At 44.8% G+C, this 16,510-nt stretch overlaps 1 protein-coding gene across 1 annotated transcript in view; it reads right to left on the bottom strand.

Moving 5' to 3' along the window:
• Positions 1-2,518: 2,518 nt before the first annotated feature.
• The window catches only part of FAM174B (family with sequence similarity 174 member B), a 40,201-nt gene continuing 26,209 nt past the window's right edge, over positions 2,519-16,510 (bottom strand). The window contains exons 4-5 of the mRNA XM_023727812.1: positions 11,745-11,876; positions 2,519-2,615 (exon numbers count right to left, since the gene is read on the bottom strand). Of these exons, the coding sequence (XP_023583580.1) occupies positions 2,612-2,615; positions 11,745-11,876 (136 nt within the window). The 3' untranslated portion in view covers positions 2,519-2,611. The remainder of the gene's footprint in view (positions 2,616-11,744; positions 11,877-16,510) is intronic.

Below are 16,510 nucleotides of genomic sequence, written 5' to 3'. Positions count from 1 at the left end.
ACCCCAAGATTCTCCAAAAACAATTAGGGCTCAGTATTTTCCAGCTGAGGAATCCCTGGGTGGTGCAAACAGTTAGCTGCTAACTGAAAGGTTGGAGGTTTGAGTTCACCCAGAAGCACCTCAGAAGAAAGGCCTGGTGATCTACTTCTGAAAACCCTGTGGAGCACAGTGCTGCTCTGACACACAGGGGATCACTATGAGTCAGAATGGACACGATAGCAACGGGAAAAAAAAATTATTTTTCTAATCCAAAGGGCAGCTTCCAGAAAATGATCAAATGAGCCTACAAATGTATATGCAAAAGGAGTATGCTCTCCCCGCACCCACCCCTCCAACTCTGCACCATTTCATCTAAACCACCAGGATCCAAGCATCTCCCCTGGAGCACCCCACCTCTGCCCAGCCCTTCTCCAAAGCCTTGGGCCTACCTTGCGAATCCCTACAGGGGCACGTTGCTGGCCCCCGTCTCAGAAAATACCAAACCAAATGCATACATCGTTCAGGTCTACAGGGTCTTTATTTCGCAGCCTCTAGTTCTGAAGTTCCACCAAGAAGGTCACTCTTAGCGGCCACTTCTGACAGGACAGCGGCCAGCACCTGGCAGATGAAGCCTCATACATCAGGCGGAAGAATCCGGCTTGTCCACAGATGCTTCCGCTGCAGTTGTCAAAAACACTCATGCGAGCCGTGTTCCAGTTGGAAGGTTCAGAAGGTGCACAGTGAGTGGTCGGGGCTCCTCTCGGCCACCACGAGGGCCCACGAGTGCACTGTAGAGGGGAGAGAGAAAGCGGCCACAGCCATTGCTTCCAGCCCCACCCCTCTGGCAAACGGGGAGAAAGGAGAAGAAAAGTCAACAAAGGAGGGGAAATCGAAGCAGCACCGGAGCAGAAGGCGCTGTGTCCCCGCTCCCTGCAGCATGAAGAGCTATTCACAGAAGGGCTCTTGCCAAGGGTTCTCCCCTTTTCTGCAGAGGCCAGCGTGCCTTCTTCACGGGCCAGGGCCACAGAGTGCCCAGGTGGGCCTCGGGAAGCAGGAGACCCCACAACATTGACAGCCCCTCCTCACCTACTCCCACCACCGCAGCCCTTCTCAGGAAACTGAAGGAGGTGCAGCTAGGAGCTAACTGGGAAATGCTAGAGTTTTCACCCAACACCAAGGAGCAGGACAATACAGAGGCCAACATACAAACCCTGGAGCAGCTCCAGAGAAAAGAGGGACCAAATAAAAACAAAACACCTTTCCAGAGAGAACAGAATTCCAGGGCCTGAAAGGTGCTGCTAACAGACTTTAAACAGAAGCTGTTAGATGCAGCAAATAACCTCAACCCTGGGAAAACAGCTAAAAGGGAAGCCTCTATCCACCTGAGAAGCCAGCCCAGGGCCCTGCTTCCAGAAGCCAGCAGATGTCGGGGTAATGTTACAGGCGAGTCCTCACTTCCCTAGCTCCTCGATAAGCCACCCAGCTGAACCTCGGCCCACACCTGCCAAGAGCCGTCCTACAGTGACGAGCAGCCTCCAGGGTCAGGTAGGTCTCTAATCTAGCCTGGCCCAGACCAGCTCTAACTCGAGTCCTTGACAGTGTGCTTGCTTTTTCCAGCCAACCAAATCCCCATCCATTTAAATTATCACCGTGATTTTTTTAAAGTTACATTTCTAAGACAAATAGTGTAGAACCAGGTCAGGGCAGAAAAATACAAAAGAGCACAAAGGGTGTTACTAACCAAAAGTCAGCTAGCGCTTTCCTTTCCCTTCAAAGAAAGAGAAATTACTGTATCTGTGTGTATACAGATGTGTGCATATATACATAATCTATATACACACACGCATGCAAACATACACGTGCACATCCATACACACATATACCCACATACATATGCACACACAAACACACACATGCATACATACATTAACACACCACACACACATGCACACATACATACATACACATACCCATTTTTTTCCCTGATATTCAAAATTCTTTGTGAACTAGTCATGCCTAATTCTGCTAAACCCTTAGGAAAAAGAAATAAAGAAAAGGAGCCACAAACGTGTATACTTCCAGGAGGGGCTGGCCAGCTCTGAGCACTCTCACTTTGACATTTCACACAGCCATCACAAAAATAAGGCCAGAACCTGACCAAGCCCACAGACCCCTATAGGGCCACACGTCCTGAACATGGACCCAGGAGAGCAGAGTGTCAAAATCCTAAGTGTACAGCTGAACATCCCACGGGCTTTTTTTAGGTTCTCGATCCTCCCGTTTGGTTCTACTTTCGTCAACAGTTGCTTATTTAAAAAAAAAAAAAAAAATTAATGTGTTTCAACCCTTCACCTCTTAGCAAAAACCTGTTCAAAGAGGGAGAAGAAGGAGTGGCATTTTAAAGGGGCGTCCCAAGGTTGGTCGAGGTGCCTCTGGTGAGGTGATCTGGAAACAAGAAGCTCAACGGTGGCATTCTGAGCAGAGGTTCGTGCACACAATGGTGCCAAAGTTTTATAAATAGTTTGTTTTGGTCTCAACCCCTCGGATGGACGTGACAGCTTCCAGATCCTTCACACCCCAGGCTGTGGGTGGCCAGCTTTCCACAGGATGTCAACATGTTGGGAAACAGGTTTTACCTAAAAAGAAAAGGAAGAAGAAGGGTCAGTGCCTTCTGGCAAAGCCCGCCCTATAGTCTCCATCTGCGGCCACACCGTGGGAGAATGGCGCTGCCGTCCCTCCACCAGCCGCTCTTGTCTCCCGTTCACTTGTGTTTCTGCCACGCAAGCCATCTTTTCAGTCTTTGAAAATCCCACACCCGCAACCTCAAGGCCTTTGAGCACGCTGTCAGGAAAGTTCGATCACTCCCCCAGGAAGCTCTTGGCCTTTCTTCAGCTCCTGACTCCCTCAACAGACCCCCTGGTACACAGCCTCTTTTCCCCTTGTCTCTCTCCTTCCTAGCACTTCTACAGGTGTTTATGCCTGGGGTCAGCAAACTTCGTAAAGGGCCAGCCCTGTTGCCATCGAGCTGATTCCAATTCATGGTGACCCCATGTGTTACAAAATAAAACTGCTCCATAGGGTTTTCTCGGCTGTAATCTTTACAGAAGGAGCCCTCATGTCTCAACAGTTAAGCATTCAGCTGCTCACCAAAAGACTGGGGGTTCAAACCTACCCAGCAGCTCTGCAGGAGAAAGACCTGGCAATCTGCTTCCATAAGGATTACAGACAAGAAAACCCTACGGGGCAGGTCTACTCTGTCACATGTGGTCACGATGAGTCAGAATTGACTCGACAGCACCCAAGAACGATAATCTTTATAGAAGCAGATCGCCAGGTCTTTCTTCCATGGTGCCACTGGGTGGGTTCAAACCGCCAACCTTTAGGTTAACAGACGAGCACAAACCATTTGCACCACCCAGGGACCTCTGGTAAAGGGCCAGAGAGTAAATATTGTAGGTTCTGTGGGCCACATGGTCTCCATGGCAACTACTCAATCCCACCACTGTGGAGTGAAAGTAGTCACAGGCAGTATATTCATGACTGTGCACGGCTGTGTTCCAATAAAACTTTATTTGTGGACACTGAAACTTGAATTTCGTTTGATTTTTACGTATCATGAAATATTTTTCTTCTTTTGATTCTTTTTTAACCGTTAAAAAAATGTAAAAATCATTCTTGGCTCATGGGTCTTACAAAAACAGGCAGTGGACAGACTTGACCTGTTGGCTGTGCTTTCCTGACCCCTGGTTTTTGACACTAGCTGATTAGTGTGTCTCTTGTTTAGACTGGGAGCTCCTTTTGAGCAAGGCCCTTGTCTGAGCGTGCTCACCTTTACAACGCCAGCAATGAGCAGTGTCAGACAACGTAGGGAGTGCAAGAAATATGTTTTCACTAAATCCATTCGAGACATCATCTATAGGGACTTAGAAAAACAGGGCAAAATCCAAGAGGACAGAGCTGCCACTATCATTTACAGATGCTTGGTCTTGGGCATCATATAATCACATGCGAAAACAATGATGATTTAATTGAATTTATAAAAATAATACTCTAGTACCCCAATATAAATATCAGATCACGGAATTATTTATTAAAGAACATGGACATCCTATTCTTAGGAAATACACTAAGGCATTTACAATGTATGTAACTTACCCTCAAGAGGTTCAGAAAAAAGTCTATACACACACACAACACACGCACAGAGCAATAATAAAACATGGGATAAAATATAACAACAGGAAAATCTGGGTAAAGGGTATAAGGGCATTCCCTGTACTATATTTTTTTTACAATTTTTTCCAAGTTTGAAGTTATTTCCACATAAAAACTTTTAAAAAGAAACAGATACGGGTTTCCATCCTCATGTTGACCACAAAGGTATCCTACTCAACGTACAAGAGGAAGAAAAACATAAATCCACAGCAGCCAGGTGAAAGCTTTCTCTTTTAAAGGATTCACCTGCCACCTCTTCTGGATCAGGGGGTGGGTGGCTACCTCCAGTGACTGACATACATGGAACCCAAACACTTATCCCCATTACACAGAACAAGAGACTGAGGACCTCAGATGTTAAGACCAGGTCTGATTTCACAACCAGGACTTCTGCTGGAACAGGCCAACGGTTCGATATTGAGGATGGGGAGGTGGGGTTGGAAGATGGGCAAAGAATGGCGAAGCTTTCAAAAACCAAACCAAGAACGGGGCCAGAATAAAAGGAGCGGATTCCCAGGCGCTACTCCAGAAGAGACACGCCTGTGAACCAGGGCTTCAAACCTGTTCTAAACGGTTCAGTCACGGCAAAAGGAAACAAGGGCAGTGAACTCGCTGCACAGCAACCAAATCTCTTGTCTATGTCCTTTTGACCCTAGTGGTGCAGTGGTTAAAGTGCTCAGCTGTTAACCGAAAAGTCAATAGTTGGAACCCACCAGCTGGTCCACAGGAGAAAGATGCAGCAGCCTGCTTCTGTAAATATTTATAGCCTTGGAAACCCTATGGGGTAGTTCAACTCTGTCTTATAGGGTCATTATGAGTCGGAATCAACTCGACGGCAAAGGGGAAAAATGGGCAGGAAACAGGGAGCAGCGCCCTGCTCAAAGATGGCAGCCAACTGAGCAGCTTTGAATTGTGTCGCTGTCCACAGTCCTGCCAATAAGCCAATCTCCCACATAGGGAAACTTTCAGGGGCCTAATACAGGAGATTGGACTACTGGCAGGACTATGGAGAGTGGACATACATTCAAAGCTGCCTGTTTCCTACTCAGGTGAAAAGCCGATGTATAAGAGAGTTGGATGCTATACAATGCATACACCGCCCCTGTTTCCAGGGGCCACAACTGAACCAACTGGAACCAATTCAAAGCCTTGTTATGAACCAAAGCAGACTACAGCAGGCCAGCCGAATCTGAAAAGCAGCTTGCTTTTGTAAAAGCATTGCTAGTTAGGATTATCTCTGCTTGTTTTCATTATTTGCTGATTACTATGCAGCCCTAAAGAAGCAAAAAACTAAATAAATCAGACCAACGCAGTAGGAAGTTTTCATGGCCACACAAATTCCTATTCACCTATGCTCCATCTTCATTGACTTATGTAAAAGTTTTAAGGTGCCCTAGCTTAGAACAAAGGAGCCCTGGTGGCACAACAGTTAAGCTAACCAAAAGGTTGGCAATTCAAACCCACCCAGCTGCTCCACAGGAGAAAATACCTAGCAATCTGCTCCCGTAAAGATTACAGCCTAGAAAACCCTACGGGGCAGTTCTACCGTCACTTGGGGTCACTAAAAGTCAAAAATGGACTCAATGGCACCCAACAACAACAGCTTAGAACGTAATACCTTAACTGAGAACTGCCCAATATTGCCAATAGGGCTTTTCAAAGAACCAATAATGCAACATGAGATGCCCCTATTAACAGAGAAGCTATGCACTTTACAAGGGAAGGGTTGGCAGATCTTTATTCACACTAATAGAGAAAGACTTCTGATGCTGCCCCACGGGCAGATAGCATGTCTTGACATCCATGAGGTGCCTACCGGTCACCAGCTCCTCTTGGATTCCTTCCAGCCCTCAGAAGCTCACGATGCCCAACATTTGCACATCCACTGCCCATGGAGTAGTCCACACGCCAATGCTCCTAACAATTCAACTACTCAGAAGCAACATGAAGCATGCGGAGGGCATAAGGACCTCCTAGCCCAACCATTCATGGCTCCTTAGTAAAAAGAAGTAGCCTGAAGAAGTCCCAGCCTTGTATTTGTTGTTGTTATCATTAGCTGCTGTCAAGTTGGCCCCAACTCCTGGTGACCTCGTGCACAATGGGACAAAACGCTGCCTGGTCTTGCGCCATCCCCATGATTGGTTGTGAGTGGATCATTACGATCCATATGGTTTTCATTGAATGATTTTTGAAAGTAGATCACCAGGCCTTTCTTCCTAGTCCATCTCAGTCTGGAAGCTCTGCTGAAACCTGTTCAGCAACATAGCAACACACAAGGCTCCACAGACAGAAGGGTGGTGGCTGTGCGTGAGGTGCACTGGCTGGGAATTGAACCTGGGTCAAGAATGCTACCACTGAACCATCAACATCCCCAATGCCCTGTGTTTAGCAACTGCCACGGGGTTCGAATGGGGAACTCTGACCCGGGCCTGAGTCTAGGATACGCAAGCGAGGTCTATTTTCTCCTACTCCCAGCCTACCCTTCAGGGGCCTCTTGCTGCAAACAGCCACCAGATGCCCCTTGTTCCAAACACAAGATGCCAGGCACAGTCCCCAGCGTTGCAGCAGAAGTCTCATGGGTTTCTAACTATATTCCCGCAGGAAGCTCTATCCACAAGAGGGTGGGAGGCAGGCATTTCTAGACCACATGTCCACACCCTCACAGGGCCACATCTTTTCCAAACATAAGAAACCCGGAACAGAGCCATCCCTCCAGCGGGGAAGGCAGGGCTGGCAGAAGCGGCTGTTCTCCCAGCAGCGTCCCTTTGGGCTGCACTTGTTGTCACAGCTGCCGGTGCTGCCTGCCAGATAAACAAAGTGCTGGCACCTGCCTCGCCTTGGGAAACGCCTAGAGGGTATATCAAAAGTCTCCCATAATAAGCCAGAGATACACCGAGGCCCAAAATATCAGCCACAAACTGCACGCTAAGCCAATCAAGCTCAGAACAAATAAAACAGAAATTCAAACGCCTTTTGAAACATGGAATGATTTCAAAACCCCAGGGTTGTCTGTACTCCATTTAGCCATCATTTCTCCCTTCTAATGAGTCTTTTTAAGTACAGAGCTGGAAACTCATTTCTACAGACTTTTTTTCTTTTCTTTTAATTCACATCTGGCCGTAAATACCGGAGGGCTGGTCTCACGGATATTAAAACATCCCAGTTGGATAGGATCATAAAAACAAGGTTGTCAACAGAAGCCTAGCCCCGCCCGCCTTCTCCTTCCTCTACATTTCCTCCCTGGCTGGAAGAACAGCCTGGCTGATATGTACAGGCTCTAAGTCATGAGATGTTATCAGAGAATTGCAGGTGTGATAATAAGAGGCAGGTTACTGCCCTGGTGTCCAAAACATGATTTTCCTCTTTCTACTCAAACACAAAATAACCCCAGGTCATGGTCCAGCCACATCCGATTCAAATGGAGTCTGTTTCCCAGAGGAAACAAAAAATGTAGACAAGCTGTATCTAAACAGGAAAAAATAGTGTCTGTGAATGTATTATCAATCACTGTACAGAGCGGAAGGTTCTCAAGAACACTAATCTGAACATAAAGTTGTCCTTAACATTCTTGTTCCTTCATACTTATTGACCTGAAAAGTTACCCATGATATGCTGTTCAGGTGGGGAAAAAATGCTACAGAACAGCCTGTATAACATGGTCCCCTTTTTCTACAAAAAATAAAATCCCACAGATAAGTACTCACACACACTCTGGTGGCTACTGCGAAGTAGTGAAATTATTCATAATTTTACTTTCCCTTTTCCTTATCTGCAGTTTCTATGACATACCTTAGAGCTGTAAGAAGAAAAGCTGTTACTCGGTGTTTCTAAACCTTGTTTGTGTCTAAGAACCAGGTTGGTCCTGTGTCTAATGCTTCACCTCCAGGTTTACGCACATCCTGACTCTGTCTCAACCACTAACAGCACCAACTTCTGGTATGGAAAAACCCATTGCCATCAAGTTGAATCGGACTCATAGCAATGCTTACATGACAGGGTAGAACTGCCCCATAGGGTTTTCTAGGCTGTACATCTTTACAGGAGCAGACTGCCACATGTTTCTCCTGCGGAGTGGCTGGGGGGTTCAGATCATAGCCAAGCGCTTAACCACTGTGCCACCGGGGCTCCTAACTGCTGCTTGAAATTCAGTTCTTGAGAGCAAACACAGAGCACCTGACAATGGTTAACGAAAGTCAGCAGGAGACAGTCAAAGTAAATAATGTTCAAGAATAAACGCTTATGCCAGAAGAGAAGGTTGGAAATGAATAAGCTAAAGGCGTCAATATAGGGTGTTAGAAAAAAGAAAGCTTAAGGAGAGGAAACAGAAATCAGTAAAACTGAAAATAATAATGGAGAGAATCAAAGAAGCCAAAGGCTGGTTCTTTGCGTAGACTAATAAAATTAACAAGCTTCTGGCAAGATTGACCAAGAAAAGGGAGAAAAGGCAAAAATAAGCAATATTAAAAATGACAAAGGGACCATGACTACACATGTTGCAAAGACGAAGAAGATAATAAGAGAATGTTATGAGCAACTTTAGCCCAATACATTTGAAAACTTGGATGAAATGGACAAAATCCTAGAAAAATACAACCCATCAAAACTGACCCAAGAAGAAATAGATAAAGTCTAATAGTCCTATAACTATTAAAAGAAGTGAACATCAATAGTTTAAAAGATTTTCACATAAGGAAAGCATCGGGCCCAGTAGTTTTAGCAAGTTCTACCAAACATTTAAAGAACAAATAATTCCAGTCTAATGCAAACTATTCTAGAGAAAAGGAAAATAAGGAACAGGCCTCAATGCATTTTATGAGGCTAATAAAACTGTTACCAAAGGCTGACAAGGAGGTCACAAAATGGAAAAATGACAGGCCAGTTGTAGTCATTACGGGAGGCAGGAAAGTCGTAAAGAAAATATTAGTAAACTGAATGTAACAATGGGTGTAAAAAGATAACATGATCACACTGGGTCTATCCCAGGAATGCAAAGTTGGTCTAACATTACAAAATCAATAAATGTAAATGTATTGCCTTAAAGGGAAAAGTATGATCTTCTCAATAGAGCTAGAAAAGCAGTTAATAAAATTTGACATTATTCATGAATATACCATGGACTGCCAAAAGAACAAACAAATCTGTCTTAGAAGAAATACAACCATGATCCTCCTTAGAAGCAAGAATGGCAAGACTTCAGCTTGCTCATTTTGGACACGTCATCAGTTAAGACCAGTCGCTAGAAAAGGACATCATATTTGGTAAAGTAAAGGGTCAGCAAAAACAAGGGAAACCCTCAATGAAACAAACTGACATAAAACCACAATGGATTCAAACATACCAACGATCATGAGGATGGCAGAGGACCGGGCTATATTTCGTTCTGTTATATGTAAGGTGGCCATGAGTTCACAGCAACTAACAATATGATTTAAAAAACAAAACAGAACTCTTAGCACACTATTAATAGAAGGAAACTTCCGGGAAAAAAAAATTCTAACAAAACACTACAGAAAACTCAACTCTTGGCTGTCAAATGCTGAAAGCACATCCTTTAAGATCAAGAAAAAGACAGGATGCCTATTATCACTACTTCTATTTAACAATGACTTAGAGGCCAAGAGTAAAAAAAGACTAAAGAAATAAAGTGTTTAAGGACTAGGGGGTATAAAAGTTCTTTTTAGTCTCAGATTACATACACATACAGAAAACCCAAAAGAATCAACGTTTATATTACTAGAATAAGAGTTTAGCAAAGTTACTGCCTACAAAGCCAATATTTTAAAAAGTCAACTGCATTTCTAGATGCCATAAACAAAAAGTCAGAAGATGATATTTTGAAAAAGATATGAAAATATTAAACACCTGGGAATATATCTATAAAAATTTACAAAACGTTTATGGAGAAATGATTAAAAATACTGAAAGACATTTTTAAAATACTAAATAAATGGAAAGTCATTCCACATTCATGGACTGGAAGATCCAACATCATGTTGTTGTCATTGTTGGGTGCTGTCAAGTCGATTCTGACTCACAGCAACCCCATATGACAGAGCAGAACTGTCCCATAGGGTTTTCTTGCTTGTAATCTGTATGGAAGCACATCACCAGGTCTTCCCTGCAGAGCCTCTGGGTAGGTTCACACCGTCAACCTTTCAATTAGTAGCCAAGCACTTAACCACTGTGCCACCAGAGCTCCTTTTCCAACATCATAATGGTGTTAAAAAAAAAAAAAAAACTATTATTATCAAGTTGATTCCAACTCATGGAAACCCCATGTGTGTCAGAGTAGAACTGATCTCTATATGGTTTTCAATGGTGTAATCTTTCAGAAGTAGATCACCAGGCCTTGCTTCCAAGGCACCACTGGGTGGACTCGAACCACCAACCTTTTGATTAGCAGCCAAACGCAAACCATTTGTGCAACCCAGTGTCGATTCTCCCTAAAGTGATCTGCACAGTCACAGCGGTTCCAATCAAAATTGCAAAAGCTGTTTTGTTGAGTCTGACAAGTTGGTTTATAGAGAAGAGCAAAGGGCCAAGAACATAGTCAAGGCCGTGCTGAAGAGGAACACGTCAGGGAGGTACAGGAAAGAGGGCTTGCCTTACCAGGTGTGGACAGGTAGTGGAAAGGTGGGAAAAGCTCAGGATTGGGAACAGCCTGGATTTCTGTCCCACCTTTGATACTAACTAAAGTCCCCGGGTGGTACAAATAGTTCCCGCTCAACTACTAACCTAAAAGTTGGCAGTTCAAACCCACCCAGCAGCGCTACATGGTGATCTGCTTCGGTAAAGATTACAGCCCAGAAAACCCTATGGAGCAGTTCCATCCTGTAACACAAAGGGTCACCATGAGTCAGAATTAACTCAATAGCAATGGGCTTGGGTGGGTTGCTATTAACCAACTGGGACCTTACACAAGCAACGTCCCCCCTCTCTGGGTCTTCAAGCCCTCATCTCTACACCACATTCACCCCAGTTCTTATACTGTAGAATCAAACATATACAAAGTACATCCCAAAAGGATCCGAAAACCCACACTACAATCCTGAAGTCCCAGAGTCACTCTGATTTTCCTACAGACTATTTTTAGGAAACACACCTGTCTTTGGAACCCACTGGTAATTTTCACTCCAAGCAGAAATACCTCACATGCCATCAGCTGTCGACTTAAGCAAGGCTGCAAGTGCCGTTTCTGTGTGCAGTACTTGACAGGCATGCGGCCACTTGGATCAGATTCCGCATGCCCCACCCCCAGCCAGTGCATGACAGGCTCATTATCTGAAATCCAGTCCCACTTTTCCTCCTATAAATCTGACTTCTCAGTGTTGTCAGGTTGGGGAAAGTCGGGAATGAGCACCTCTCTTCTGGCTTTCTGGGGGCGGTGCATTTCTACGAAGAGGTCAGAGCAGATCCCTTCTGTATGTAGAACCCCTCAAGGCCAAGCACTTAACCAAAGAACCAGAACACAAGGACACCACGCCTGGCCTGGTGGTGTCTGCAAAGGTGAGCTGTCCCATCAGCCTCCCGCCCAGGAGCCTACTCCGTACCTGTATTTGATATCAAATACTGTGGAGTCCTCGTCCTCATCATCCTCTTCATTCAGTGGGGCCATTTCCACCCGCTCAGCCGGAGTGGTGATGATGTCGTACTTCCGGGTCTTCTTTAACCTCTTTCCCGACCTGGAAGAGAAGCCTGGTCATGAGAACACAGCTTAGAGAGAAGGGGCCAGCCTGAGCCCTCGCCAGGGAGGACCCGGCACAGGCGGCTGGTGCTGAGTTAGGCTCCCTTCCTCCCGTCTGAGGACAAGGATCCCAGTGAAGGTAAGCCACGCTTCTGCCTTCACCCGGCCACAGAGGCTTCTCAAGGGAGACCTGGTTAATACCAGCTGTGCGACCGTAGGCAAGCTGCTGAACACTAAGCCTTTGTGGTCCTCACCCACACAACTGAGATTATTACAACTTCCCTGGAGCTAAGAAATTCAGTCATCAAGATAAATAATATCTCAATGCAATATTTTTGGAGCCCTGGTGGTGCCGTGGTTAAGCGTTTGGCTGATAACCAAAAGGTCGGCGGTTCAAACCCACCAACCACTCCACAGGAGAAAGATGTGGCAGTCTGTGTCTGTAAAGGTTTACAGGATTGGAAGCCCTACGGAGCAATTCTACTCTGTTCTATAGGGTCGCTATGAGTTGGAATTAGGCTCAACAGCAATGGGTTTAGGGTTTGGCAATATTTTTGAAAGTCAAAATTAATGTAAATAAACAATCCATGATGAACAAAACGTCAAAATGCTAAATGAGGATAGTATGGAGCCCGGCACTTGCACAGTTCTCCTTGTCCCCTCACCCCTGTCCTGGCCCTGCTGTGCTGGGGTGGGGTCACTGCTCCCCAGCACAGGCGGCACAGCCCGGTGTTGAGACTGCTGCTCTGTGGGCCTGCCTGGCTGGATTTGAGTCAGAGCCTTGTCCACTCTACCTGTGGGATCATGGACAAGTACATTAGTCTCCCTACGCCTCAGCTTCCTTATCAGTAAAATGGGATAAACAACCAAATAAATACAATTTAGAAAGAAAAAAATAATAAGGCATTGGTGGTTCAGTGGCAGAATTCTCACCTTCCATGAAGGAGACCTCGACGCAATTCTGGCCAATGCACCTCGTGCACAGCCACCACCTATCTGTCAGTGGAGACTTGTGTATTGCTTTGATGCTGAACGGGTTTCAGTGGTGTTTCCAGACTCAGATGGAGTAGGAAGAAAGGCCTGGTGATCTACTTTCAAAAATCAAACGATGAAAACCCTATGGATCACAATGGTCCAGTTTGCAACCAATTATGGGGATGGTGCAGAACTGGGCATTGTTTCGTTCTGCTGTACATAGGGTCTCCATGTGCTGGGGGCTGACATGAAGGCAGCTAACAATAATATAAAATTAAAATTCGATGCTAAGCAATAACGGAAATGTGATGATAACGTTCAGGGCAGTAAATGAAATTCAATGGAGTCTCTATGGCACTCATTTACATAGAAACTTTCAAATCATGAATAGCATTAAGTCACTTTAAATTGGGCAATATTCTCTGATTTACTTAAGGGAACTCTATTTTATACACTTGAATACTGTCACTGGGAAAAATCCTAGTGGGTAGCGTTGCACATTGAGATTTTTAAATAAAAACCAAATAAAATGGCTAGTGTGAAAGTTGAACTGAAAATCCTGGCATTTCATTGGCATTTTTAATAATCGCCTGCTACAGTCATATTCCTGGTTTCAAACAGATGAATTCATTACACAACTCTCACATTTATGAGTGGGAGACGGGGACAGGTCATTCATTTAGCTCATCACTTGCCCCGTTTTGCATGCGCCATAGTCTACAAAGTTTTATGTGTTATTTTCATGTTGCAAGCAACTGCAGGAAACAAACTGGTGGGAATCATCATGTAATCAGTATCTTGTACATTCAAACCTCAGCATCTCTCTATGCAGCCACGGAGCATTTAATCACTGTGACCAGCCCTGTGTAATTCTGGAGCGTACCGTGTACTCCTCAATAAATATTTTATGTTTCTCTTCAAAATAATAAATAAATAAGATGGGATAATAATAGTACTTGTCCCTCATGGGCGAAGGGAAATTAAGTGAGATGGTGCACTTAACAAACCTGTACACAGTAGGTGCTCAGCTAAAGTTAGGTATCACTCTTAGGAGGAACAATAAACCAAAAAAAAATTCCAAACCCGTTGCCATTGAGTCAATTCCAACTCATGGCAGCCCCATGTGTTACAGAGTAGAACTGCTCTATAGGGTTTTCTTGGCTGTAATCTTTATGGAAGCAGATCACCAGGCCTTTCTTCTACAGTACCATTGGGTGGGTTCGATTCACCAATCTTTAGGTTAGTAGTCTAGTGCAAACTACTTGTGCCACCCAGGGGCCTTGTGCCACCCAGTGGCCTTAAAAAAAAACAAATAGAAGTTAAATGTGTATATTGTCTTTTGTATGCCAAGGACTTGTAAAAATGAGTCAATATTGTTTCCATCATGAGGTTTTCTGAGGATAGTGAGTTATAACAATAAACTTTTACTTTCAGGATACAGGGTTACTACGGGTCACAGGGAAGTGCTGAAGCAGGCTGCCTTAATCTTGAGTGTAAATAGCACTGCATTAATAATGCAATATTTATCAGGGCATGGCTGAAAAGTTTAGATACCACCTGGGAATAATACTGTCATTACAACTACTGCTGCTTTTATTTTTCCACTACCTTGAATGTTTTCCCCAATGCTTTGTATTCTCTGCTATCCCTCTTTTTTAAAAAAGTACTTATATTTTTATAAAACAAACAAAAACCCAAACCAAAATGAGACAGATTGACACAGTGGCTGCAAGAATGGGTTCAAGCATAACAACAATTGTGAGGATGGCGCAGGACCGGGTGATGTTTCTTTCTGTTGTACATAGGGTCGCTATGAGTCGGAACTGACTCAACGGCACCTAACAATAACAACAACAAATTTTTATAGATTTAAATTTAAATATATACATGTACATGAAAAACTAGTCATCCCCAAAAAATCATAAATGGGGGCACAGAAGAATCATATTCTCTAAACATTCCTCCTGCAGACTGTAAGCTGTTCCCAGGTGGAGACCACGTCAAGAACACACTCGAGATCCCCTTGTCCCCAGCACAGAGTGACTCTTCAGTAAATTTGCAAAGTGAGTAAAAACAAAAGTTTCCCCTTCAGACTTTCTAAAAATTTCTTAGTAATAGCAACTTGCTTTGCCCCATGTAGCACGACTTACCAAAAATATGATGTACCAAAGTGTTATTAAAAAAAAAAAATCTCAGTGCCCTGTCTTTGACATAAAGCAAACCATACTGCCTATACAACCTGTACTCCCTGCTCCTTGTGGTTCTTTTTGGGTAGAGAAAAGGGGTAAGACTTTGGGGGAGCGAGGCAGGATCGAGAGTCTGATGATCCTCAATCCTCCTCGCAAAGCAATTTTCCCCCCTGCTTTTATCACAGGTACACTCACACACACACACACACACACACACTCAATGGGTGTGAGTCTACTGGGGTTCTGAACACAGGATGAAGCACAGTGACGAAGCCAAGCCTGGTGGTAAGAGGCTAAACCAAGAGGGCACAGCCAGTGTCACCTCGCCAATGGCCTCAGACAATACTGTTTTGGAAACAAGCTTTTTATGGGTACGTAAATGCTAATCTTATAGACAGCATTGGTCCCACATTCTCTTGATCAGCAGATTCTTCTCTTCTCTCTACCTGCCACCAAAGAAGTAAAATAAATCTCTGCCTTCTGCCCTGTTGTCATCGAGTTGATTCCGACTCATGGCGGCCCCATGTGTGCAGAGTAGAACTGCTCCATAGGGTTTTCAAGGACCTTTCAGAAGCAGATCACGAAGCCTGTCTCCCAAGGAGCCTCTGGGAGGGTTCAAACAGCCAACCTTTAGACTAGCAGTCGAGTGCTTAACCATTTGCACCACCCAGGGACTTCGCCTTGGATGATTTATAATCCCTGACCAATTCCATCTCCAATACTGCATGGGCAGAATTTCACTTCAGAAATGGCTCCAAATGCCACATGCAATCCAAGACAAAGCCACAAAATACACGCATTCTCAAGCCGTGGCGACTAGGGTCAAACTCCTGATGTGCACCAGCCCTTTTGTGGGAAAACAGCCCCATGTCTCGGCTGGATGATTCATTGCCGTTCAAAGACGGTGCCTGGCTTTGCAAAGGAGCAGGGCTTGCCCCTCTGATTACCATGCCCCCTGTCTGGGATGTCCCCTATCAGGACACACCTGAACAAGCACAAGGAGCATTGGAAAAGGAGTTGTCCTGTGAGCCTGAGGGCCTGAGGAACCTCCTCTGGACAGGCCAACAGGCCAACAGTCCAACGCCCAGATGGTTTCAGGCCAAGGAGTTAGACACGTTTTGTAACTCTTTTTCGGGTATCATTGCTACTGTTATTAGGTGCTGTTGAGTTGGTTTCAACCCATAGAGACCCTATGTACGATAGAACAAAACACTGCCCAGTCCTGTGCCATCCTCACAATCGTTGTTATGCTTGAGCCCCTTGTTGCAGCCACTGTGTCAGTCCATCTCGTTGAGGGTCTTCCTCTTTTTCACTGACGCTTTACTTCCCCAAGTATGATGTTTAGGCCCATTGTTGCAGCCACTGTGTCAATCCGTCTCTTTGAGGGTCTTCCTCTTTTTTGCTGACCCTCTACTTTACCAAGCATGATGTCCTTCTCCAGGGACTGGTCCCTCCTGATAACATGTCC

The sequence above is a fragment of the Trichechus manatus genome, unplaced genomic scaffold (assembly GCF_000243295.1).
Source record: "Trichechus manatus latirostris isolate Lorelei unplaced genomic scaffold, TriManLat1.0 scaffold00019, whole genome shotgun sequence".
NCBI lineage: Eukaryota > Metazoa > Chordata > Mammalia > Sirenia > Trichechidae > Trichechus > Trichechus manatus.
Note: the sequence above shows the minus strand (reverse complement) of the source record. Positions and strands in the feature narration are given on the sequence as shown.